Here is a 27,056-nt window from a genome sequence, read left to right as displayed (position 1 = left end):
AAAAAAAATCACACTTGAACAGCTGGATCTTCTCTATAAGAGTCGCAAGAATGAAGGTGGAAGTTTATATTGAAATATCTTACTTTTAGTGAAAGTGATGTTATCTTTGCTTGAGGTCAGGTTTTAGATGTGGTGGGACTCCAGGGCACAACTCTTGTATTTCACTCTGGCACCACTATAAAGGCTGGACTGCAATTCCCACTCCCATGCAACCCCAGTCATAAAGGACAGGGGCACATCAGCTGCAGGGGGAAAGTCACCTTTTTATCCACTCCCAGGGGAATGTGCTGGAAAGACAAGTAGGCTTTGCTAGGCAGGGTATTAGCTCGATGAGTAGTCTGAAGATTAACTGAGAAAATGAGCACATTTAGCAAAGAGGCCTGATCTTGAGCACTCACACACATACAACCCCAGAATTCAGTTACTGTGCAAATTTACTGCCACTCAGACAAGAAGAAACATCTCATTTTCCTCTGTGCGTAGTCTATTGCAAATAAATGTACCGTTGGTCACGCTGTGCTCCACTGATGATCCATCTGGTACTTTTTAGTATTTCCTGTCTGCTCCAGCCTATTTATTAATATTTAGCTTTTTACTATCCAATCAGACATCTTAGACAACAGTTCTTAATGTGTTTTGCAGCTACTGTTTCACAAAGAGAACACACAGTGAGGGAAAAATATATTTAAAATCTGACATGGTCTTCAGGTTCAACACAAAACATCCTTTTGTCTGACCTGAACAAAAAGGAAGCCAGAAGGGCATCCTCTCCACCCAGGGCAGCTGACAGGACATGGGTGCTGTACTCTGTGCCCAAAGGCAGAGGGTCAGCAATTACATCAGTGTGACCTGCTCCAGTGTGTAAGTTAAGCTGCTCTGTGTAACTCTTCCTGGACACTGACTGCTTTCATCAGTGCACATTTTCCTGAAGTGGAAGGGTTTCTTTGTACAGGAGGTGGTTTCCTTGTACAGGAGGTGCGTCTAACATGACACATTGGAGCACAGAGAATTTTCTTGTAAATGGGGAGTGCTGAGGTAAAGTTGGCTATGTGCAAGGTAGACAAGGTGATTTGTAACAAAAGCAGAAAGAAGTCACATATCCTTTGGACTTCTGCATTAATGATCCGTGGCCTTCCGCTGGAGGGATTCTAATGTAACCCATGAATCATGCATGGCTTAAAAAGAAAAGAGGACTAAAGGATTGCTGTGCTATTGGATCCCTTCATTTCTTCTCTGCTGGAGCCAAAGGCTGACCTCTTTGCCTCAGGGTTAAGTGCTCCTATGTACACTGCCACGAAGCTGAAGATAAAGGAGATAGTTGTTTCCATTTCTGTGCTCGCCCATTTCTCCATTTCTGTGTTCTGGCTCAGGAGGAGTCCTCATCTCCATGTGCTTCTTTCCTGGCCTGGAGATCCAAATGTCTAATTCCAAAGGGCAGAGTTGTGTATCTGTTTTCACCACTGGATAAGTAAATTGCTACAATTAGCATCAATTAATGCTTGCTCCTAAGCAGATGAAGTCTTGCTAAATTGATGGGATGAGTTCTGGGAATTGTCCTCTTGCTGTGGTTCTTAGTTTGGACAGTGGAGAAAACATTGCCTTCAAAACTCCCCTACTTCCCTTTCAAACTAGAGTATTATCCCCCTCTTATAAATTCCCAAAGAGATATTATAGCATAAGTCTGGATTTTTTTTCCTTAGGCAAATCTATATATTGGAGCCTACAGAGAGCTTTTTCCATATATTAGAGCTTATCTGCACATCTGAACAAAATTTGCTGCCACTCCTTTTTTCAGGGTTTAAATACCACACAAATTATAAACCTCTGTGATAACAAGAAGGCTCAGCAAGAAGATTTTTTGGCTTAACTACTTTAAAGAGACAGAATCTTATGATTACTGTTCACTCATGATATTGAGGCAGCCTGACCCAAACTGAGGCTCCAAAACACTGCGTTGTTTCTCTAAAGACGATAATGAAAGCAGCTTGTGAGAGCACAATGTTTCCAAGGCTAAACATTATGATTTACATTTGACCTTTTTTAAAAATTGCTCTCAGCTGGCCTCAAGAACTCTGCACGTTTTCCTTTTACAGCTCTTTTACTTGCAATTTTTGCCATAGGCTGCATCCTCCTTCATACTTCTGGAAGCACTGATTCACTGGGAGCTATGGGGCAGTGCTCCAGAGAGAGGTCTGGAGAGCACCTTCCCAGCCCACCACATTCCAGTTTCAGAGCTTCCTGTCTTGTACCAGGGTATGCCTTCTTTTTGCATATGGCTCAGAAGGGATCCCCTGTTTGCTGCCTTGCCAGACATGCAGGAAGGAAACACTTCAGTCCCCAGGAGTAACTGTACTAAAGGGGAGCATCTTCTCTCTTACCCTGCACAGGCTGCCCAGAATGCCATGTGCCCCTCTGCCCCACTTGCAGGGATGTGTCAGCCCTGGAAAGGCAAAATGTTGGCTCAGGTAAAGCTAACCTGAGCTATCTATCCTCACTCAGGCCTCAGTGAAGCCTGTGCCACTGGTGCCCATAATTTGGCTATCGACACGTGTTCTGGTGTGCTCACATTTTAGGCATGCCCATGTTTTAGGCACTCTTTGCACAAATATTAATGAGTAGCTCAAGGGCATGGCAGCAAAGCACCAGGGTAGAATTATAACCACACTTGGCACAATGTATAGAGCAGTGTGCCAAAGGGCCTAGTATGGGTTTTGGGTTAGTATTTGTCATTGACTATCACTGCTCATCAGGAAAAGCAGCATGTTTTTAATAAACTTTGAACTAAGGAATAGATTAATTGTCCTGACTGCAGCAACCTGGTCACTAAGCTTCTCCTTGAGCACAGGTTATCTTTGTTTTCTCCATAGCTGTAGATTGTGAGGGACTGTAAGTTAACCTGCCACATGGAAAGACTTCCCACCTTATACAACAACACCAAGGTGTTATTTCCTAGCTTGGAGTAACCACAAAGTCAGATAAAACCTCAGCGAAGCACCGTGCCTGGAAATGAAGAGAAAAATTGTTCCCTGGGCTTTGTCCTGGTGGGCCTCTTCCCTCCAACAGCACCGGTGACTGCAGGGCTGGGATCCCGGGAACAAGAGTGTGAGGCAGGAACAGGCTGGAAGCACCATTTAATGGCAGATGGTACCAGTTAGCCATACCCAAACAGATACCCCCTGGGGAACTCACAGTCTGCCCACACTGGGCTTTGGAAAACATTGGATCAGTAGAAAGGAGAAAAGTGCTCCAATATATTGTGCTGTGAAAGCCCAGAAGCTTTGGCCTTCCCTTGTTACTCCACAGCTTTGAAGCAGAGAGCCAGGCTGCTCTCTTAAAGGGATGAGCAGAGTTCCCTGAGTTCTGGTACATCCTGCACAGGCTCTGCAACAGCAGAGAGTGTCCCATCATCGCTAAGTTGAAAGGAAACTAAAAATTTAAAACTTAATAGTCTCTGTCAACATCAATCTTTCCAGAAGGCAGAAAAACAACAAAAAGCTAAACAGAAGTACTAAAACTTCTAGAACTTCTGTTCTTTAACAGTATCTGTTCAAGCAGCAAAACAGCTTCAACAGATACTGCAGGCCTAGTGAGAGTAGGAAAGTATATGGAGATTTGACTTACTAGCAAAAATTTGGGGACATCAGCATAGCTGCACAAAGCACCATTATTGAGTCTTTAAAAATAATTTTAAAAAATAGTTTTTTTTTATACAGAGATATGGAAAAAGAGGAGAAAGAATATGGTATCTCAAAATAAATAGATACCTGCCTTATTTCATATGCATTTTTGGACTCAATTTTTCCCTTGCATAAATCAGTAGGAAAGTCATCTTCAGCAGCATATATAAGTACATAATTAGCTTTAAGTAGATGCTTCATCCTGATTTAATCACACTGCTGCGTTTGTGCCTAAATCAAAATGCTCTTAAGAATCTTAAAACTACAGTAGTGTAAAAGACGTTTAAGAGGTCAAAATCAGATACTCTAGAGTAGAAGGTAAATTGCTACTGCCAATGAGCTGTTAGAACAAATGGTGTTATCTTTTACCAAGAAATTACACTGTGCTATACTATGACAAAGAAAATTTGTCTTTTCACCCATTTCCTACTCTGTTTCCCATCAGCTAAAAATGACTCTGCAAGGGTCAGAGCCCAAAATACAGTCAAAATTCTTAGGCAAAAAGCTAAAATGCAGCACACTTCTTGTGTTACCTTTAAAGATACTTAATGAATTATACAAATTGCTTCCACAAATAAATGAAGCACCTAGTAATTGCCAGGCTGACCTGGTATTCTCAGACTGTAACTACTGTAACAGAGTGGCTGTTGCATGCGTAAATAATAAATACTGCAATTCAGCAAAGTAGTTGTTTCACTCTCATTTAAGTGAAGCTGAGATAAGACAGCAACCCATTATGGGTTATGCCTTAACATTGCTCATGTCAGTAACAGACCAAATTCTTTTACATCCCTTTTCAAGTTGCAAGAACTGGAGCGACATCTAAGAAACCCCCATTAAAAAATAAAAGAGGAATACAATCTCACTAGTTTTATCTACTGCACAAAATAGCACACTAATTCATTCCAACATAATGGATATCAGAATTGATAATCAAGCAGTGTTTAAATTGCCCTATAAGACAAGATTGTAAAAAGATGCACAGCTTGTTTCAGAGCTAGTTTCTAATGGGATGCTCACAGAATCAGCAAGCCTGAGAGTTTCTTGGTAGCCCAGTGCTACATATCTTCACCTTGTTTTCCCAGTGCCATTCTTCAGCCAATTTGTGATTTTCCGACACAGAAAATCCTCTTGGGATTTTCTACAGGGGGAAAAACCCCTCAAACTCCAAAACCTTTCCCATATTCAGGATATACCTCTTTTTGAAAAGCTAAATAAAAGTCTCCTTACCCTTGACATCATTCAGAGAAGAAGGAAGGAAGGCTAATGTGAGCACCTCAGGCCTATATTATTTTAAAAGCAATGCCAGTTTCCCACATCTGGCTGATGATCCACATTGACCACAGTCTCTTCAAATCCCCTTGCATGCACTTTCTCATCTCCTGAGTCAAACTGGGTTCTGGGGAGTGCCTACTTTTTATTCTCTGTTCTAGACTGAACACCATGGAGCTGCTTGGTGCTAATCAGCCCAGCACAAACACACCTCCCAGAGCAGCAAGCCTCTAATTCCCACTGCTGCCTGCACCTTCCACATGCACCTGCAGCAGGGCCTAGGACCAAAGTGCAAGATTAGGAGTGTGGAACTAAAACAGCCCTGGGAGATGTAAAGAATTGAGGAGATGCTGTGGATGGGGGGATCCACCTTGGGTGGGCAGGGAGGATGCACACACCTTTGTGAGTTTGGGTGCTGTGCATAAGTGGGTAATACTGGAAGCATAACTGTTAACAATTTACAGAAACAAGATGGTGATTAGTCCATGGCATGTGTCATTAAACCTTGATGAAACTCAGTGTGTGCAACCATTTGGTTAATTGGCTACCATTAATAATGCATGACTAAACCACTCCAAAACACCACTGAAATAAAAGGAATATTTCCCTTAGTTTTATCCCACCCCTCATTTTAGGGAAGAAAAATTATGATAGGTATGGCATTGCACTGGGATTTTAGGAGTATAGATGGAAAGCCTGCCTTTCCCAGAGCTGTAAGCCTTCGCATAGTAAAATCGTTGAAATAATCTCTGAGTACTTAGATATTCAGTGCCTTGGACAGGCTTGTTCTGCCCTGTTACATGAAGTCTGCTTTAGCAATACTCGATCTCCAGCTAGCTGGGAAAAAAATCTACCTCAGGAGCATCAGTGCTTTGCACTGATTTATTCCACCTCACTTTCTTTCATGGGGCACAGGCCTATGGCTCGAGCTAATATGTTACAATGCCAGTTGAAATAAATGGGGCACATGTGCAAACACTCAGGCACCTCATTTATCCACCTGCAAAAAATTAGTTTGGCACTTATTGTTCAGCACTGGCACATGTGGAGCTGTTGAAGCTGAAAGTTTTCAATAAATGTTTGGGAAAACTGCCTGCTGCTGGCCTGTTTTCTCATCCCAAAACGGGGGTTAAAATAAGCAAAACCTTTTCTGGATCCTGTCTAGTCCAGTACAAAGAAAAACAAAATAAAAATAGAGAAATAAAATAAAAAATAGGAGACAAGACATCAGAGACACTCCAGAAATGCCTAGCACAGAGCCTGGGCAAAACTGCTCTCTGAAGCCTGCAGTGCACCAGAGGATGGACGTAAAAAAGAACATGCTTTGTGTTTAAGATGCTGCCTTCTGTCTGCAATCTGTGTGCCTTTCTCATCTTTGCTACACATTTCTTTTGGGCATCAGCTCAGCATGGTCACCACCACAGCTTATGTCAAGCCACCTTCTTTACAGAGATTTTAGCTGCCTCCTGTTTGGAGATTCCCCACCTGACTTCCAGAAGATTTTGGGGGGCGAGATTAAAAACCACAAGCAATCAAACAGGGAAGGTGCTACTTTTGTACATTAATTCTTCTGGCTTTTCTCCTAGGCACATCTTCTAGAGATGCCTTGTGCAGTGAAGCAAAGCCCTGCATGAGGAGCCCACACCTGGAAGCATTCAGAGTCAGGACCTACTGGGAAAGCTTAAAGGGAGGATTTAGGAGATTTGTAAGATTCGGGCCAGCCTTAGAACTGAGATAAACATTTCTCCAGAGTACAGAGCTCTCTCATTTTTCCTATAGCTTTTTTTGCCCTGAAAGAGCCTTTTAGAGAGGGAACATTTCTCCAGCTTGAATGAGATTGGCTGGTAGAAATAGAAACTAATGTAACTAAACCCTGGAATTACTAAAAGAAAAGATAAATGAGACCCCAGTGCTACCAATGATATAATTAGATGGTTTTCACACGGAACTGTTAACGGTAGATGCTTTTCCAGAATAAATCCTTATGCTTTCAAGACATATGTCTTTTCAATCACCAGCTCTTTTAAGAGGTTCACAATAAATGAGTTCAAAGCAAATTAATGGAGAATGTAACGTCATCACTTAACATTCCTGATTTTGATTCCATTTCATTAACTGGTAAGCACTTTATAATCTCACAGAGAGATTTTTGTCCCTCCTCAGGCATCTAATTACAAGAATAAAAATAAATTTAAAGATTTTTCCCCTTGGAACCTACCTCTAGATATATTTCCAGAACTATACATTTTTTTTTAAGTCAGGATGATGTAGAAATTATGGTAGTGAGAAGGGGATGTGACTTTTCCTGCATGCTTGTAGCATTTGATTTGCCTATTAGAAACACCATCCATAAAACCTGCAATCCTCATCGTCCAGAAAGAGTGGCAGAGAAAGCCAACAGATGAGTCAGGATGATATTTACTGTGCCCAAATTAGCAGTGGGTGTGTGCACATCAGTGTGGTTCTTTGAGGGTTGGCTTCCTGTTTGTGGAAACCATTCCAGGACAAAGCTTGAGGGTTTCTGAGTCATGTTGGCCATTTCAGCAGGGTTACACCAGTACTGAGCTGTGATTTAGCCAGAAGATGGTCGTCTTGCAGTACAACATATACCATCAAGACAGATTTTCTGCCAGCCCAGTTGGAAAGCAGGACACACAGGAATCATTCTCCATGGCTCTAGGACTTCTCTGGCACTCAAGGTACCCTCTGCAGAACAATCTTGCTAACTCTGCATAGCCTTAGATTTCAGCAAAGCATAATGGGTTTCCCATACAGAGTAGATGAATAGAAAAAAAGGAAGACTAAAAAACATGTCCCTGGCTAGATAAAATTACTGAGGTCTATAGGTAACTTAATAATGTCTGATAAGAAAGGATATATTGGTCAAGAAGATTTGAGATATATTGTGGTAAGACTTTTTATCCCCTTCTTCCCTGAATTATTTGCAAAATCAAGACAATTTTTCAAAGTGTTTTGCTGATTTTCAATTTTTTTTTTCTGAACAAGATTCATTCACTTATGGCCCTGACAAAATAACTACAGGAAATTGCTTCTTTCTGCTGCTCTCCACAGCAAGTGTTTATATGCACAGAAATTAGCACATTTTTCAGAAAGGGAAATCATCCAAGAAATTAAGGAAGTACAATATGTCTTAAAAGACTAAATCTGCTCCAGTGTTTTCAATAACAATATGCAAGACCTGAGGTGTGACTCCTGCTAGCACTAGGGAAAGTCACAACATTGCAGTAAAGATCTTTGAGATGAATATGTCTGAGACCTGATTTCACTAAGCTTTAAACCAGCACTGCCCTGCAAGAGCTTACAGCTTCCTGGGAGTACAGAGGAGAAAGCAAACAAACAAAACCAGTGAAAAGAAAAACTTCTGAATAGCAAAGGCAATGTTTAAGGAAAAGTTAAGCAGAAATGACAGAATTATTTGCATTCATTGCCTAGAAAATTGGCAGTGATCAAGGTGAGGGCTTTTAAAGAATGGTTAATCTGAGTTGTTTTAAATTAAATTCACCTCTGGTATGAGCTGCAACTTTATCTACACACATTTTGACAGATACAGACTAAGTTCAGCCCTTTTTATAAGCATCTAAGGGTATGTGGTAAAGAACAAAGAGTTGGAGTGAACTGCAGGTATCTATAGTCATATAGTCAGTAGTGTAAAAACCGCAGTTAATGCACAGCAACCCAAACCTTCACAGAGTAGTTGATCTTGTTTTAAAAAGGACATCACTGGTGGTTATGTGATTGACTTCAATGGGAGTACATTACCATTAATGCCAAACATTTTGAGAATGTTGTGGGTTTTATATTCAAGTATAAAATCACTGATCCTTAAGGGAGTGCTATCAGAAAGAGAGCTGAATTTCCTCCAATAATTTAATTTGGTCTGCAACAAATCTCACTAAAAGAGACAGTAATATCCTGGATATTAAGGCTTTCATGCAGAGGTTCACCAGATTTCACATCTCTACAAGAAGACCTTGTATAACTGAAGGGATTTAAAGCAAGTCCTCCAAAAGGGAGCATGCAGAAACTGGTCTGAGTGCCTTTTTTTACCAGCAAGGCACTAGACAGCACTGCCTGGCATGTTGCTGCACAGCTAGCTGAGAAAGAGCTGGGTATATGACCTCACTTTGTATTTCATTGGGAAATCATCCTTCTTATGCCAAAGGCTTCTTCAACATCCTAAAAACAATCACATCAAGGAGATAAAACTGGCTTTTCCTGTAGCATGCTGAAAAAAAATAAAGAAATTAATTCTTGCCCCACTATTGACTTACAGATGCAGCAAAATTCAGTCTTTAAACAGTAATCTCAGAAGACACGAGGACTTCCCAAAGGGAGTCATGGTAGAGTTTTTCCCTCTTCCCCATCCTACCTGCTCCAGAGCCAGCCTTTCAATTCTGGGCAAGTACTGGGCAAGTACTGAGAGCAAACAGTGATAAAACCTCCTTGGCAGGATCCTCTCTTCTGTGAGTGGCCAATATCTCAGCTGCAATCTCAGAATTGCTGTGAATTGGGGCCAGCTATCATTGCTTCCCACCACAGACTCTGCACAGGGCCATGGAGCACACACTGTCACATCAGGGTTGAGATTACATTCTACCACAATGAGTTTTTACTTTGTCAAGTAAACTATGACACTGACAAATATTATCTAAAAAGAACATTTCTAGTGTGAGGCCAAAGAAGAGGTTTGCATGTTTAAATGTCATGGCTAAGGGTACATTGTTCTTCATAGCAGAGGGAATATGAGGTGAAAAGAAGCTGAAAATCAAGCTGCAAAAATATTAGTGTTTCTAGTCATGTACAGAAACAACTAAAGAAAGGATTGTGTTTTGTTTGATAGAAGAGAAGGGCTCAGCTGCCCAAATTAAAAATAACAACTACATTTCTCTGAATTTACTTAACTACATTACTTGCTTTATCCATGCTTGGCTTAAATACTGAAGTAATTGGAAATCATTTAAGTAGAATAATTCATGTTTCTAGCACTCAAGAGTTCAGTTTGGTGAGTTTATAAGAGTTCTTGCAAAAAAGCTTACAGTAGGCCTAAATTTACATATTTGGACCTTTACTGGGACCAGTGTCTGAGCACAGAGTGGTATGTTCCCTCTGTGAACACCCCAGGAAACCACAACGCATAAAGTGAGTGTGTGAGAACTGATGTTTGACATCCCTAGGCCAGGGGCCAACCTGACAAGCACAGCACTTGCAAGGCCCAAGCAGAAAAGGTTTAAACTCTACCTTAGCAGCTGCAAGGGCTTTTGAAATCCTATCCTCCAGAAATCATAACCTATTTCTTCTTGGCTTCTGGCAGAGCACACACTCCTCTTGTTAATAAAGCAGAGCATCTCCAAGGAGTTCACAGCCACTGGAAAAAAGTTTAATGTAAAGTAGCAATTTAATTTACAAAGCTCCTGCTAAATGCCTTTGACTTTGGGATATGACATAAGGCTGTCACTAACAAGACAACACACTTAACCATGAATAAGGTGTCTATAAAGTTCCTTGACTACAAATACAGCAGAGCCAAAGCCATGAATAATTGTGCTCCTGACTGGGCATCTTGCCCAGTCCCAAAATTTGATGCCTTTGGCCCTCCTGCTCCTTTTGCAGGGTGTACTGGCAGTGCAGGCAGCCTTCCTTCCTGTGTCAGTCTCCTCCAAAGTGGAGCCTGGTTCCAATCCCACATTTGCTGGGGTATGTGGAAAGCAGCAGCTGCACACACCAAAAGGCCAAAAAACCCCAGATCCTACTACTCTGGGCAATCCTGGTCAGCTGCCTCCTGGAAATCACTAGTAACCTACACAAAGATACATCCTAGCAAAATACATCCTATCATCTTTAAAAACGGCTCTTTCCAATGACCGCCACACCTGGGAGCAATGTGCAGGTGTATGGAAAGAAGCAAGAGACCCAAATGGGCCTGAAACATGGTGAATGCTTCCTCAGGAAAATACTCCAGACTGTTCCATGGATTTTGGGTTTGTAGTCAAAGTCTGCTAATTTACATAAATCCTGATCTTTCTGCAATTCATGTTTGGTCATGCTCAACTCTGCTAATATTAAGAATACCCTTTTTTTTCACATTGGGTCCTCAATTCTTTAGCAGTTCTGGACTTCAAGACTTCCCTTCAGCTTTCCATTCTTAATTTTGTAAGATTGTGGAACACTTTGAAAAATACTAGTTGGTTTATGCCAGAATAAATTAAGGTCACTAGCTATGAGGAATCAACTTGTTATTGAATCTATTTGTGTATCAAAAGAAGGATCCAGATATAACAATACACATATTTCAAGAGAAAATTAATAGTATACTTCAAATATTCATTAGAACTCTATAAATTATGTATAGAGTAATTTTTGGGAGGCCAGAAACCATCATTGGTCACAGTCTGGCTTTTTGTTTGGAACAAGGCAGAAAATGCCACTAAACTCACTTATACATATGCATTTTATATTTAAAAAAAACCCCATACATCATCTTTATTCAGCTATTGTAAGAGGTGAAGGGTCCCCCACAAGCACTGATAAGTTGTTTCAGTGATTGATTAGTCTCTTTTATGTACAGATTATGTTTATCTGCTTATCCTCCACCCCCAGTGCTGACTCTCGGGCAGCAGAGCCTCTGATGTGCTGTTGCCTCTGATAAGAGAACCCTCAGCGGGATGCAGAGCTGGGTGAGGTAAATCAAGCAGTACCAGCAGCACAGCCTCCAGACACTGTTCCCCTCCTGTAAGGCAAGCTGGTTCACATTTGGGGATGGTCTAAGGCAGTTCTACTGCTGCTGGTACCCAGAAATAGCCAAGGGATGCAATTTGGGTGTTCCTACACAGCATCCTCTCATGGCATCATACACTGCCAATATCCACAGGCTACAGTCAGGTGGCATGGGAAAGGAACTCCTCCCAGCACATTGGCAGGAGGCAAGACAGACAGCTCCCATACTGCAGTCTTTGGTGAGAATACTCCAGAAACAAGCTGCACCTGACTTCTTTCCCCACGGTACAGCTCAGCTGGTTCAAATGCCTGAGAAGAACTCCTTCCTCTTCTTACATCATAGCACAGAGAAATGGCCATGTAGAAACACCTAATTTTCTTCCTGCACCCACCTCCAACTGAGCCAGACTGCCCTGGCTCAGCAAGCACCTTCTGCCTCTGACCCACATGTCATCTGCTGCCAGTGCTCATGCTGCTTCCTTCCAGGTCACTGCCCTGCCTCTAAAAGCACATTTCCCTCCACCTTCAAAACCTTGACAGAGTCTGAGTTAAAACAGCTGCTGTCAGCATTCACTGCTGGCAGCCTGACCCTCAGCTGACAGCAAAGCAGGCAGTGCTAAAGCTTTCCTTTCTCCTCCCAGTTCCTGCTCAATGTATGTATTTGCAGTGACTGTAAGAGCTCAGGCACCTTCCCCATCACCATTTGAGATGTTACAGCAGCCACGGGAAAAAGCCTTTTCCTCTCTGAGGAAGTGGCCACGTAGAAACACCTCTCTGAGGAAGCCACTCACTGAACATCTGCTCCCTGCTTGTCCTCCCTGCTGCCCAAATAGACTTTTGGAACAAAAGCCAATCAACCTCAGGTAGCTCCTAGAGGAGTCAAAGAAGACATGATTTGGTTAGGTCACGGTCTGATTGCAGCTCTCAATCTGCCTAGATCCATCAGAACTCCTGATGAAATCTTATTTGCATCTATTTAGTAGATTATAATAGCAAATGTGTTTCCAGCCAAGCATTTTTAGGAGAATATTTCTCTGCAGACCCTTTCAGAGGGAAAGAACCCTCTGACATCTCTTTGCTCAGGACTATCTGAAAATACACTGCACCCTTTTGTGTTGCACCTGACTGATCCTTGTGAATGCAAAACCAGACATCCTCTCTTCAAAGGGGTGCCATTTTCTTCTCTTTCCCAGAGATTCTGGGGATGTAATCCACCTGATACACACAGTCAATATATGGGACTCTCTCTGGAAATACAAAAAAACGTCTCCAAGTCATTTCAGCTCTGGCAGCTCAGATAAATCTTATTCTGCATCCAGCCATGGCCAGGACAGAAGTGCCTGTTTCAGGCAGAGGAAGCTGATGAGCTTGGCAATCCACATCCTCCTGCATCACGATGGACAGGGGATGAACAAATCCCATGCTGGCAGAACAAGGAGCATCAAAGTAGAAAGCTGCACATATCCTGTCAGTGATTTTTTGATGGGTGAACTCGGGGCCAAGCTGGACAGGTTTGCCTCAGCCTTGCACTGCAGTCTGGGCAGTCTGTCACACCTCCAGACTTGTGATATATTCTCAGCACTGGCCTTTGATCAAATTTTCTTGTCATTTCCCTGGGCCAGCACTCTAATATCTGACCAGAAATGCCTCCTTTACCACATGGAAATGATTGCTAACATACATAGAGTTAGTCTTGCATATTTGCTAGTTATGGTTCAGGAAATGAGGCAAAAAATGAAGTTTTTTACATATACTGTCAAATAAAAAATGTCTTTGGTTTCTTTTGGGAAGGTAAGGGGCAATCCATATTTAATGCTACACTGTTTCCCTTATTAAATCCTATTTTATTATTGTGTAATTTTGTGAAAGAATATTGGTTAAAATTCCAAATGTCCAAATTCTCTGCTGTAGAAAAATGGTAACTCACTTCTCTGCAAGCACCATGTATTCACTTACAGTTGAATGAAGCTGAAATGGCATTTGTCCTGGCAAGTGACTAAGAAATGTCATCAATATCTCCCATGGGGCTGGGTGCCCACCAGGTGGTGAATTCAGCTGGTTTGGCATCACCCACCAAATGATGCCACATCAAAGTCCTGCACCTCAGACTGAGGTACTTTTTTTTTCAAAACTTTAGATATTTCTCTTATTTTCAGGACAAGGACAGCTTGCCTCATCAGAGCTATCAGGTTAGGATGACCTTAAGGATGCCTTCAAGAGTTTATTTTCTTTTAAGCGAAGTGGCCCTGCAAATGGCTTATTAAAGTGGCATCAATTTAGCAATGGTTTTGTGCAGTAGAATTTTGTATTTCAGTTTCCCATGTGGGGTTATGCATTTCTGGTTTGTGCTCAAGGAGGAGGAGGCAGTTAAAAAAAAAAAAAAAAAAAGAGTGAATTGAATAGTCATGATCAGGATAAAGTAATATCCTTCTCTTGAAGCAACAAAACAAAAAAAATACATGTGATTTGATTTCACCTCATATAGTCTCTATTATCTACTATAGAGTGATATTTCTTTTAAAAATCCAAGATACTTCATTTTTAAAAACCCCTTTTCTTAGTTTTTCATTTATTTGTTTTACTCTTTCTGGTAGCCAAATAAAATAATTTCAATAAAGCAGTAATATATCAAGTCTCAGTAATAAAGATATTGGTGGAAAATTAGTTTCATTTTTTTAGGAGTTTGAGTTTTTTAAAAAGACAGGTCTTCCCTGAGAAATTTGGCAGCCTACCGTTGAGCAGAGGGATTTCATTTGATTACGTTTGTTTTGCTGGCCCCACTGATGATGTCTCTACAAATTTGCTTTGTTGAAAGATCCACATTAAGAGCCACAAAAGGCACCACACTCCTTTCCTGGTTAACTACCACAGCCACATCTCCTTCTCTCTAAGCACTGCAGACAAGGTGTCTTGCCAGGAGAAGTGGTCAAGTCTAGAAAGATTCTGTGCATTGATGCAGCACCTCCTTATCTCCCCACAGACCACATAATAGGACTTGTGCTTCCATACATCTCTCCTCCAGTGTGTCCTCTTTCTCCTTTCTATGTCCACCAACCACCAGAGGCTCTGGAGGATCATGAACTTGGTGATTCCAAGCTCAGTTATGCCAACCACCCCATGCACGCCACAGCCTTCCTCTCAAACTTGTCATAACCTGTTTGCCTCTGAGAGCTGTCTCCCTCTGCTGAGTTTTGTTGAAATGTTAGTGCTTCATGGACAAAAGAATCACAGAATGGTTGGGGACGGAAGGGACCTCTGGAGGTCATTCAGAGCCCCAGTCATACCCTGCCATGGTTCTACAAGCAGCTGGAGGGTCCCTGCAGCCATGGACAAAGGAAGCTCTGCACCAGCCACCTTCTTCTGTGTGCAACTTAACATACGTTTTCTGATTCATGAACCCATTGGCTGGTTTGTGCTGTCTTTTTAGGAAACCTTTCAGGGCTTTTCCTTTTCCATAAGGATTGTATAAGCTTCAACTTCCTAGGAAACTGGGCTAAAAAAAATTCAAAGCATAATGAGTGTCACAGCTAAGATTAGAGCCTGCAGGCAGGGATGTGTAAACCAAATGTGTGCTATGAAGGAAGCAACACTGTAACTGAACCCAGCTGGCTCCTGAGAATCTCTCACAGATTTCAGACCTCTGGTGGATTCTCTAGGATGCAGGAATGAGCAAATCTGAGGTTTAGTGTCAGAATAAACAGAGCCTGGAATTAGTATCACAATAAACAGAAGAACCAAAGGACTTGCTTTGATTTACAGGCACTGTCACATCCTGTTATAATAATTGATAATTAATTTCATTAACAGGCCTGATATCAATCTCTCATTACTAAAGGAAAGTGTCAGAAACAGAAGAAATTGCTCTCATTACACATCTGCTCCACCTGGACCGATACATACTCTGCTCCCATGCTGGCAGGACTGCCAGTGTCAGGAGAGCAGCTGCACCCTCGCTATGCTGGCAAAATGAGCTTCCTTACAGACCAGCAAAGGCAATGTAGTGTGAAGTTGTGTGTGAGGACCTGCACTTTTAAGGATACGGAACACTCTGCACGGCAGCCAGCTGACCTACATTTACAGCTGAAGATGTAAAGCTGACCCACAGGGACTTCTGTCTAACCTACAAACACAGAAGGAGGGCTACTCAAGCAGACTGTGGCTTTTAAAACTATGATCTGAGCAGGAGCAGCACCATGGGGACAGGCTTTTCCACGTGTAAGAAGCAGCCCAGTTCAATACACCATGGTAAGGCACTGCCAGCAGGGGAGCACATCCCAGGATCACTCCTACCACCTCAATATGCCTTGCTGCTGGGAAGAAAGCACAGTTCTGCTATGTGGAGGCAAACAGAGTGAGCAGGGAGATGGCAGCCTGGGCTAAGCTGGGCAAGCCAGGTCCTGGGGTCCCACTGCAGGCAGTAAAACTGCAGCAAAGGCAGTGCTGCTGTGCTGTCTCTGTTGCCAAGCTCATGGCACCAAAGCTCACACAAGGAGCAGCACTGAGCCACAGACACAGCTCGCCACGTGAGCAAGGGCAACCTTCAAAAAACAAAGGGACAAACAGTGCATTGTAGGGTTGCTAAGCCATAAAGGGAGAAGAGGAAGAGAGAGAGGCACCTTCCCCAGGCACAGTGGTGATAGTTGCATTAGCAGAAGAGAACCACACACACTTGGGACCAGATTTTTAACCCCCGTCAAACAAAGTAGCTCTGTTGACATCAGCACAGTGCTGCTCCACAGTGTATGAGGATCTTCCCATTGGCATGAATCAGCCTTTAGAAAAAACAGGCTCCCTCTTAATTTGCTGAGTCCTTCCCCCAGAACACTGATTTTTCTTGAACAGAGCATTCCCTGTCCCACTGTGAAGCTGCAAGGTCACATGACAAGTAAAGAGTACATCAGCTCTTTTTGCTACAGTGGTAAAGGAAAGACATAAAAGAAAAACTGACAGTTATTATAAGGCAAAATTGCATATCCTAAGCCCACCTTAAGAGAGACTGAAAGTGTTAATTAATCTACCTTGCCTATAGTAAAATTACATCATATCATGTCTTCCCTGAACTGCAGTTCTATACTTTGGAATTTTATGAGACAAAACCAGAGCAAGGAATAGTTCTGCTGGGCTCTGTAAATGTATGTAAATAACTACAGTAGGAAACAATTAATAAAGCCTGGATAGAAAGACAACTTCCAGATTACTCAGTATTAATTTCATTTTAGTTTCATTTTACAGAAATCTAAGCATCTTTTATCAAAACTCCACACAGACAAGGCTTTTCCTGGGACCATGCAAATGCCTGGTGCAGATGCAATAACGCTGGGAGCCAGTGCAGCCTAACTGCAGCAAGGAGCAGGGACTGGCTGCTGAGACACAGCCACGTGTCTTACTTGCGACTCAGAGCTTGTGTTGGTGCAAGTTACTGCAGTAGTTGTCTATATTTATCACACACTTGACTGGGTCATGTTTGTTACCTTGGTTCTCAGGTAGAGGTCACCTTCATATAGGATCTTCATGGCATTTCTGTGACAGCCCAATGGAAACTGTGATGCCCATATGTTGGAGCCAACATGGGACATCAGCTTGAACACAAACCATTCATGTTTCCATGCATCATATCTTTGTCCTTCCACCCAGCCAGAGCCTTGTACTTCTTAACTAAGAAGGTAAATAAATACTTCCTCTTTTTTTTTATATTAAACTTTGGTGTCCACCATATTAAATAAGGTCATGAGGAATGAGGTTTGGTTTGCAGACCAAACAGGAACATTTAATATAAAAACCTAATTGGCTGTGATAAAACTCCTTGAGGAAATTCCCGTTTCTTGTATCATGGATTCTGGAAAATAATTTAAGTCACAGAATCACAGAATCATAGACTATCCTCAGCTGGAATGTATTCATAAAGACTACTAAGTCCAGCTCCTGGCCCTGCACAGAGCAAGTGTTCACCATTCCTTTGCTGAGACAGGTGCATTTTCCTACCATGCTTTTTTCCAAACACAATCTTTTCTATTACAAATGTTGAGGCAATTACCCATGACTGTCCCTGACAAATCTTATCAGTTCAGCAAGTCAATTCCAAATTTTACTCCTCACAGATTTCAGCAAGTTCATGATTAGCAATGCTTTTTGGCCGAAGTTAGGTCCTTTTTACTTGTAGGAAATAGAAATTTCTATTCATTCAAGGAAGATAGACTAGAAAAATATTTCAAAAGTGATTACAGGATTCAACATCATAAACCCCTAAACTACTTTTAAAACCTAGAAGGTCAGAAGCTTTAAAGCTACTTTTGACAACTTTTAAGTATTTTACCTTAATCTTGTGCTACAGCAATTTACAAGAACCTGAGGAGATGACAGATAAGGAGCAGCCTGTCAGACATGATTTTTGTTAGTGACCATCTCCTCTAAGAACAGAGCTATTGACCAGCATATATTCCACGTGGCAATAATATATTCACTAAAACCTGTACAGTCATCTGGATTTATGAAACATTGCAGAACTCTCTCAAGGGAAACCAAAAGAACAAGTATATAGTCCTTCTGTAGTCTAGCCTGAAAGTTACAGGTCTGTAACATCACATAGAGTGTTTTCCTCAAAAAATTCTTCCTAAGAAGCCAGCTGAAAAGAGAAACCAGGTATGCTGGGGAAGCATTTTAAATATTAGCATTAAAGCAGCAAAATAAATGATTATACAACCTTTAAAGTTGTTCCATCCTCCCCCCCACTTTCAGTTACCTATGTGGAGGCAAATTTTTTCAACCTTACGCCTTGTACTAACTCTCAGTTGTGAGAGCCTATTTTAGCCTAGATTCCCACAAATTGCCACATTTTAATGGTTTCTTCACCAAAGGAGCAATGCCCATCTGGACACACTTAGGCAGCGGTGTTTTGATGTGGACAGTGGGGAAGACAAGCACCAAATCAATATGATATATAAGCAAGCTCCAACTTTATTCAAAGATACCTTAGCTTATATAGGGTATTCTACAAGCATAGTCAGCAGTAAGCTCTGATTGGTTAATTTACAAGTCTTTGTTTTACTTCTCCTATGTGCAGTTACAGATGTAGCTAAATTCTCCAAGCCAAGTTTTTAATCTCTAAGTCATGTTTTCCAAGGACAGAGCTCGGAAAACAGGCATAGCTCTTCAAGGCTATGCCTGTACTTATTATCTCGTTCCCAGACCTTGTACAACTAAGCAGTTTCCCAGGCCTCGAAACAGAGACTGGTTCCCAAGCTCTGTTTCAAACAAAGCCTGATTCTGGGGTCTTAGAGGTTTTTTGGAACAGGTATTCCATATAATCATGGCCTTGTTCCAACAACCATTCCCCAACAGCGTTTCATCAAACACATGACATGATGTGTTTCCTCAAACACATGACATGATGGTACAGAAATGCACCATCTGCTTTAGGGTTTAAGCTTTCATATTGGGCCCATCTTTTGCAAAAGATTAAGGAGACACAAATCTTTGTGTCCCCTTACACTCTTATATGGGGTCATGGGTGAGTGAGTCTATGAAGATTTGCCATTTGCTACTGCCAAAGCAGCAGCTGAAACTACTTTGGGGATGCTGACAGTGTTGCACAAGTGGCCACAGGCTGCCGTCTTACTGATGAAACTTCCCCAAGGAGAGCCAACAGGCTTTTTCTTCCCCCTCCTTCCATCCTGCATCTCCTTATCCCTGGGAGGTTCACATGAACACTGTGAGGGAGGAAACCTCTTGTGTTTGGGGAAGTAGAAGTGTACATCCACACATGCCTTGTAAACACTTCAGTTTACATTAAAGGCATGAGCTGTATATAATCATTGTCATTGTGTGGTAGGGACACCCAGAAAGGTCCCAGACACTGCCTGCCCACTAAGATCAAAGTGGCTGCAAGAGCTACACCATTAAGGGAGAACATGAGCTTCTCTGGAGAGGTCCTGTCCCCCATCCATCTGCTGCAACTGTGGGTGTAGAAAACGGTGTCGCCTAGCTCCTGTTTTCTCTCAGACTGCAGTGCTCTGCAGATAATAATGAGCAAACTTCAGCAAGTATTGCTTTCCAAGATGGTATTTCCATGGAGATATTCCCGAATGTCTCCAGCTGGTGTCCTGCCTATGGATTTCAGTTTTGCTTCTAGAAGGTATGATAAATAATGTGATTAAAAGCAAATAGGTTGTCTTTCCTAGGGATTCTGTGTATCAGGTTGGTGGTTTTTTGGTTATGTATATTTCTCACACAGAAAGAAATTCTAATTTTTCTTTGCATTGCTTTCTAAATTTCTTCTCTGGTTAATTTTTATCTATCCCTGCATGCCAGGCATCGTGGAATCTGGATTGTACACCATGGAAAAGCCAGCCTGACATATTCTGTGGAAGAATGGAATTTGCCAGGGGAGAAAGAGCCTTCCTGGCTATAACCAGTGTGATTTGGAATGTGAGGAGGTTGCTGGCTCTGCTGCTGAGGTGGGTGCAGCATGCTCCAAAGCCTTCAGACTGGAATATTTTGAGCTATCTAGGGTACCTTCTCCTGATAGTGTCCATTCCCTTACTCAAAACAATATTTTGCTCAGAAAGCTGAGATCAATTGTTAGGTTCTCTATTCCTTGAAAATAAATGCCTTACTGCTGCAGAGCATGTGATTAAAGGATGCCATATGGGCCATTTATTAACAATGAAAAATGAATGCACCATTTGTCAGGCTGTAATTGAAATGGAAGAACAATTCCAGTTTTCACTCCCACTGTTGATCTGGCTATCTGTATCACAGAGCATAAACAGTTTCTTGCCTTATAACTCCTAGTATGAATCCACAGCACATAAGTTTACACATGGATACTGAGAGTAAATATTTCATGTTATGAGTCAATAACATGCTGGTATATATGTAAGCATATTGCCTACCAGCTTCCCACTTACATACATGTTAATGGGATTATGTTTATATACATATACAGAAGTACTAATTCACATCCAAGCTAACCAACAAACCCAACAAAGATAAAAATAAAATCACTGCAGACAGTTTACATGTCATCCTGAATTTCAAGTGTTCTAAAATATATTTGCAATAATAGCAGCATGGGTCCACATTCTAAATGAACATGCTGTAAGAGCATTGCATAGAAGCTATTTTAAACTGTCAATACAAAATACAAATCAATGTATTTCCACTTTCTTAACTCAGGTCTCAATCTAAAAACAAAACAGTTCCACAAAAATGCTTTCTTAAGTCAAAGAATCATAGTTTTCTCTTGGTTTCATTTCTGCAGAATTGCCAAATACAATCATTAACAAAGATCACAAGCTTTTTATTTTTAGACACCTCCTCTTTCTACTTTTCTCCATTTTCTGGCCTCAAAGTAAAATGTCTAGAACTGCCCTTATCTTTTGTCTACTCCAACAAAACGGAGAAACTTGCAACATTTACAAGGCTGAGGGAGGCAACTGGGGTGCAAAGCACCACAACAGACTGAGAGTGGAACAGGAAAAAAATCTGCTGTTCTGTTTTGAGGGTGGCTGCAGTCATGGCCTTCCCACTGCTCCAAGCTGAGGGCCAGGCCAGGAAAGGGCAATTGATCCCATGTGATTGATCCTCATCCCCTGCCCTGCCACAGGGCCCTGGGCCACCCTTGCTTCTCTGGGACTGCTCACAGAGAGCACCAACACAGCTCAGGCACAGGCAGCATTCCTTGGGTATCTATTCCATGGTGCCCAAGGTGAGGCCACCTCTACCTTTGGCTTGACAGTGACAGAGATCACCAACATTTTGCCTGTTGTGGAACGTAGAGTGATGGCAAAGGCTCAAAAATAACTAAGCAGCCTGTATTCAGCTCTTTCAGGATTACTATTTTGCTGGAAGACAGCAGCAGCACATTAGTAACAGGGTTTCAAAAAGCCCTTTGAATAATCAAGAGAATCACTCATTCCCCTCCAAATAAATTGCATCCTACTTAGTGACAAAGCTCCATTTCTACCAAGGGTTACCTTCAATGCATCTCATTTAAATCTTAAACCAGAAAAATTCACATCTTCACTCACTTATTATTACAACTATAACAACCACAGATTGCAACTTCACAGATGCATGTTTGACACTAATACAAAAAACTTCTCCAGGAGGACAAACAGGTACTGAACTATATGTCAATATTATGTTTTTCACATTTCTTAAACTTAAATCTTAACCTGAGATAAGCTCTAATTCAGATTCCACAAGAAAATCCCAGGAAATCACAAACACATCTGTAAAACTAGGTATAAAACAGCCTCATCTTCCATATAATGACAAGAGTCTGTGATTTCTAGAAGGGATGTTTGAAATCCAATGAATGTAAATATCAGCTTCCCATGGCTCCCTTGGAAGCCTCAGCCAGCAAGAACAGGAGCAGGAATGATGCAGAAACACAGGAACAACCAAAAACATAGCTTAGACTATTTACTGAGATAGAATTCCACCAAATGAGGCCTCCCCTCTACCCCACTTGTCAGGGGAGACTCCTCCTTACAGCTACAGCTGCAAATCAATGTTCATGTCTCTCCTACACCTACAAATTTGTCTCTCCCACTTTGTCCTCTTCCCAGAGTACTCAAAACATAACTTCAACACAGCTTGGAAAGGCAGCTGGGGTGCAGGTGATTCCAAGAGGCTATGCCAGCCCCATGTCATCCATTTCTGACTCTCTAAGGAGCCCATTGTATTCCAGGCCAGCATGGTTCTGCAAAGCTATTCCACCCAAGGCAAATCATGAAGCTGCTCAGGTTCCTCTTTGGCCCTCAGGAAGGAGTATGAGGAAAAGCATCATTGCCATCAACAGTTGTGCTACTCACAGCCCATGAGTAAGGGAAGTTCTAGCTCAGGAAGTCTTTGGGGACTGTGTATAGCTTTACCCAGCTAGAATTTAATACTTAGCTCTGAGGAAGATATATTGTCCCAGCACTATGTTCAGCAGGGATCTGTTTGCAGAAAACACTGACACGCCACTTCCTGCACCACCTCTCCTAAAAAAAACCCTATGAAATATTAGAGAGAGGTATTTTGAGCAAGTACAGTGATAAAATGTTGTTTCCCAAAGCTGAAAAAAATACACATTTTCAAACTCCACTCCAAGTATCAGGGGCACTGCAGGTTGTTAGAATGAAAATCAGGTTATTTACTATCATTTTTTGAAGTAGCAGGCATGATTCACTCAGGATTAACTGCACCTTTGTATATTATAGGATTGCTGCAGTTTAAAAAGCTGCATTCCTTCATTCTGCTCCAGTGCTGCTGGTCAACCATCAGTTCCTTAGGTAGCAATATTTTTGGGGGCTCTTCAGAAATATTTATCTGTAGAGCTGTTTGCAACTGATGTAGGTGCAATGCAGTATCCTGCCACTTTAAGCACCACACGCTTTGGGGGCTACATTAAAAACATTCCCTTCCTTTGCTCTGCCCTATTTTTGCTCTGTGGCAAAGCACAACTTGCAAAACGATCCATAGCATCAAACTTCACAGAAGTTACCCTTAAAAAAGAAAGGGCAAGATTAATCAGCAATTTTTAGAAGACTTGAGCAAATATTAGCAAGCAGCTCTGGTATTTTGAGTTTCCACTAGCAAAATAACAAAACCAAAGAAAACATTTTAATATCAACATCTTGCAGCTGCATTTTGCTCTCTCGTGGCTAAAAGCTTAAATCAATGTGTTGCAGCACAGGAAAATACCAGAGTAGGACACAAACACAGTATTTTAACTCAGATCATTGCAACAGTTAATCGAGCATTTTGTGACAGCAAGCCATTTACCAAGTACATTTTCACATAATTAGGCAGCAAACGAGACACGGTGCATGGCAGCCGCACATTTAATTGTGTCAGCAATTAGATCATAAAGCACTTTATGCATATAGACGTGGCTATACGGACCTGGCTTTCTGTACTCACCGTGCAGCAAGGCATGGGTGTTACCTTGGTCTCCAAACAATTGCTTTAGAGCCCCAGGCAGAGCAACCTTCCTCTCACTCTCATCTCGGGCAAGTCAGTGCTTCTGGAAGGTGGCCAGGCAAGATCAGATTCATCAGCCAATAAAATTGTCTAAAGCTGCCGTTCCACAGGAGACCGTTCCTCGGGCTGCAGCCTCAGGAGCAGCCAATAAAGGAGAAAATCAGCATCAGAGCACAGGCGAGCGTTTTGCCCCATCCTAAGGGTCTGCTTGCCAAAACTCCAGCTTTCCCCTGCCTGTGCTGCTGCACACAGTCATCCTGCATGAAAAACAACTTGCACTTGGCTTGCCTGGCTAAAATAGGTGCACAGCTATTCTGAACACTGACAAGGGTAAAGGAATCAGTCAGGCAGGTGCCTCATGAGCTGGGAAGCAATACAGTGGCATTTGGAGCCATAGACTCGTGCTGCTAGAGGGGTACCACAGCAGACTCAGCTTTTTGTGGGCACTGGGAATTACTGCTCACACAATGTTGCTTCTCTCATAGACAGACAGTTCATGGTGGGCACTGTGGAGCCAGTGAAAAGCTTACCCCTATTTTATCTTCCAGAGCTGGACCTGCTGCAGTGGCTGTGGGAAGCCATCCTGTCCTCAGCACCACGTGTTTGACCTGGACTTCATTGCCATTCAGAGGAGCCCTTGATTTCACCCTGCCAGTCCTACAGCAGCAGCAAAATATCCCAGTGTGAACAATGCTTCACAGACAAGCTGTCTGACATCCTGGGATCCTTAGAGCTTGCCTTTCCTTGGAAAAACCAAAAAAGCCAGTTAAAAAAAAAAATCAATCTTACTATGTGTTGTTTAACAGTAAATCCTAAAGGTGACAAGGCATTTGTGACAGTTATGCATGAAAGCAAGTCCAGAAAAGCCTTTGGAGGTCTTTACTTGTAAATTAACAATCTGAATAAGACCAGGCCTATGTATTATCAGTCTGAACACACATATTTTGGCAGCAGATGATACATTTTGATACTAAAATCTTAGCAGAGAAAAAGCACAAGTGGTCTCTGCACAGTTTTACTGCCTTGCTGGCATTTACCTCCCCTAACCTCTCTGAGGTTAGAACTATTTGGATTTGTTTCCTCAGAAATCTTGCACCAAGTGCTTTATCGGCAAAGCTGAGTTGCCACCCAATCTGACAGCAGAAATCTCAGACAGCCTTGGTGAAATCCCATTCTCAGCAACATTTCTTTGTCTCCTGACACAAAGGAAAAGTAAATGCCATACAGTCTTCACCTGCAATGTTACATATCCTCACCTTCATGTATTGGAGGACAAAATTGTCTGTAGTGCATACAGTCCATTGGAAGGCTAAGACTTTGCAAAAAACTACACTGCACCTTGAAATGGGAGGGGATTCTTAATAAAAAAAGCAAATTAGAAGGAAAAAAATATTAGAATATGAAGATTGGAAATTAGAATGAATTAGATACTAGAATTGGGTCAGCAAGACATCATGAGCAATAACTGGTTTTCGTTTTCATGTGCCATTTACTTTAATCGCCTGCTTTATATGGATATATTTTTACATATTTATGTGAGACCTTTGCTCTCTTCTTACATATTTATATGAAACCTCTCCTCTCATGCTGGTACTACAGCTAATTGAAGGACAACAAGCCAAAGATGTGTCCCCTGATCCCTGAAGGCTGTATTGCACTGGAGGAGCTGGAAAAGAGGCTCCTCAGAAGCCACACTATGCTAAAATCAGGCAACACAGAGGCACAGCCTGACTGAATTCAGCAGCCTAGACTTTGTACTCTGATCTTGAAAAGCTGCATGTGCAAGCATTTATGATCTGGATTTTCCTTTGATGTAAATTGGCATAGATTCATATCAATTCACACAGGCCTTTCTTCCAGCTGGGGATCTTCTGCTATCTCTGGAAAACACAGGGTCCCATTTGGAGCCATGGTGTGCTGCCATATTGTCCATTCCAGGCAGCACTGGGCAGGGAGCACACACCAGCCTGAGCAAGTAAATGCTGAGGGCTCCCTCAAACAGGGCCTTGGGTCTTGGAAAGAGGCTTGGCAAGCAGTAAGTTCAGCAAACCATGCCTTGGCTGCAGAGGGGCAGCCAGGCTGGACCCACACTTCCTAGGTGCAGCTTAAGGAAACTGAGGGACACTTGATAGCAGAAGAGGAGCCCCCACAACTCTGGGAGCAGGAGAGCACAAAGCCAGCAGCAGGCCAGGACCCACACCAGTGACATATGAAAGAGGGGGATGCCAAGCAGGTTCCCAGAGCAGCCTGCCTCCAGGAACTTCTTTATTTTCACACAACTGAAAAGAAAAAAACATTCAGCCAGGCAGCTGTGCTGGTGTCCCATCCTACTGGCAAGCACTGGGTTGATTTAGGCTGGAAGTTGTGCACATTGTGCTAAAAACCTGGTGAACAAATACATTTTCTTCTCCTCTGTGTTTGGAGTGAGGTCAAACTGCACAGAGAAATGCTCCTGCAGGGTTTGGTTTATCACTCATCATAAACTTTAGTTCCAAGACTTAAATTCAGCCATGGAGAACATTTTCTAAGCTGCTTTCTGCACATATTTGAGGTGGTTTGGGCTCTAATTAATTTGGAACAGGGCAGGGAGTTCATAAATTTTCGTTTTCTCTCTCTCACCTCCCTGTGTCCCACTTTAGTTTTAAAGTGGTAAGGCACATCTAGATTAAGGCACAAGGAGGGAGAAGGAGGAGAAAGAAAAGAAATCTAGCTGAATTACAGATGGTTGACAGGGTATTTCATCAATCCAGTTATGTACTCAAAGCTTTTCAGAATCCATAACAAGAGTGGCCATGCAAATCAATGAGTCATTGCAACAGCTGAAAGGGAAAAACCCTACACACACACACAAAAAAAAAAAAAAAAAAAAAAAAGAAAAAAAACAGAACTCTGCTTATCTGCTGAACCTGCTCAGTGAGGAGTTTCCATAGCATGCTTGTGCTTTGCATAGCCATAGCCCATTTTTATTCTCTTTAGCACATTTATTCTTTGTGAACTTTGTGAACTAGGATGTTCCTTCTGGGAAAGCTACAACACTTTCTTACACTAGGATAGCCAAGCAGCATGCAGGAAGCCTATGGCACTTCAAGGAACTGAAGTGTATATTTGTAGTTAGAGCTAAGGCTGTTAAATCTGCACTGGGCTTCTCTGTAACACAAGATCAAAAGCTGCTTCCCTCTTCCCCATTTCTTCCAGCACCTGGATGTGCAGCTGGCATGCATGTGTCCTCAGTGAGGGGGTTGGGCAGTCTTAACCTTTTAACAGCAGTATTCTGCTTTTCTATGTTTTATGGGCTCAGTATTTGCATAGCTCCTTAGTACTTATTTTTTAAATATATAAATGACCTCAATGTTAAAAGAGAATTTCTCTGTGAATTGTCTACCCCTCTGAGAAGTGACATAC

The 27,056-nt window shown here is 42.0% G+C and overlaps 1 protein-coding gene and 1 long non-coding RNA gene across 2 annotated transcripts in view; one reads left to right on the top strand and one right to left on the bottom strand.

Moving 5' to 3' along the window:
• OSBPL5 (oxysterol binding protein like 5) overlaps positions 1–23,752 on the bottom strand; it is a 174,418-nt gene extending 150,666 nt beyond the window's left edge. Inside the window, exon 1 of the mRNA XM_002198729.7 lies at positions 23,595–23,752. Within this exon, the coding sequence (XP_002198765.5) occupies positions 23,595–23,609 (15 nt within the window). The 5' untranslated portion in view covers positions 23,610–23,752. The remainder of the gene's footprint in view (positions 1–23,594) is intronic.
• Positions 19,997–24,439, top strand: LOC140684265 (uncharacterized). Its single transcript, XR_012056263.1, has 2 exons — positions 19,997–20,137; positions 24,203–24,439. It is a non-coding gene; the product is annotated as an uncharacterized lncRNA (long non-coding RNA).
• Positions 24,440–27,056: the final 2,617 nt, after the last annotated feature.

Source organism: Taeniopygia guttata, chromosome 5 (assembly GCF_048771995.1).
Source record: "Taeniopygia guttata chromosome 5, bTaeGut7.mat, whole genome shotgun sequence".
In the NCBI taxonomy this organism is placed as follows: domain Eukaryota; kingdom Metazoa; phylum Chordata; class Aves; order Passeriformes; family Estrildidae; genus Taeniopygia; species Taeniopygia guttata.
Note: the sequence above shows the minus strand (reverse complement) of the source record. Positions and strands in the feature narration are given on the sequence as shown.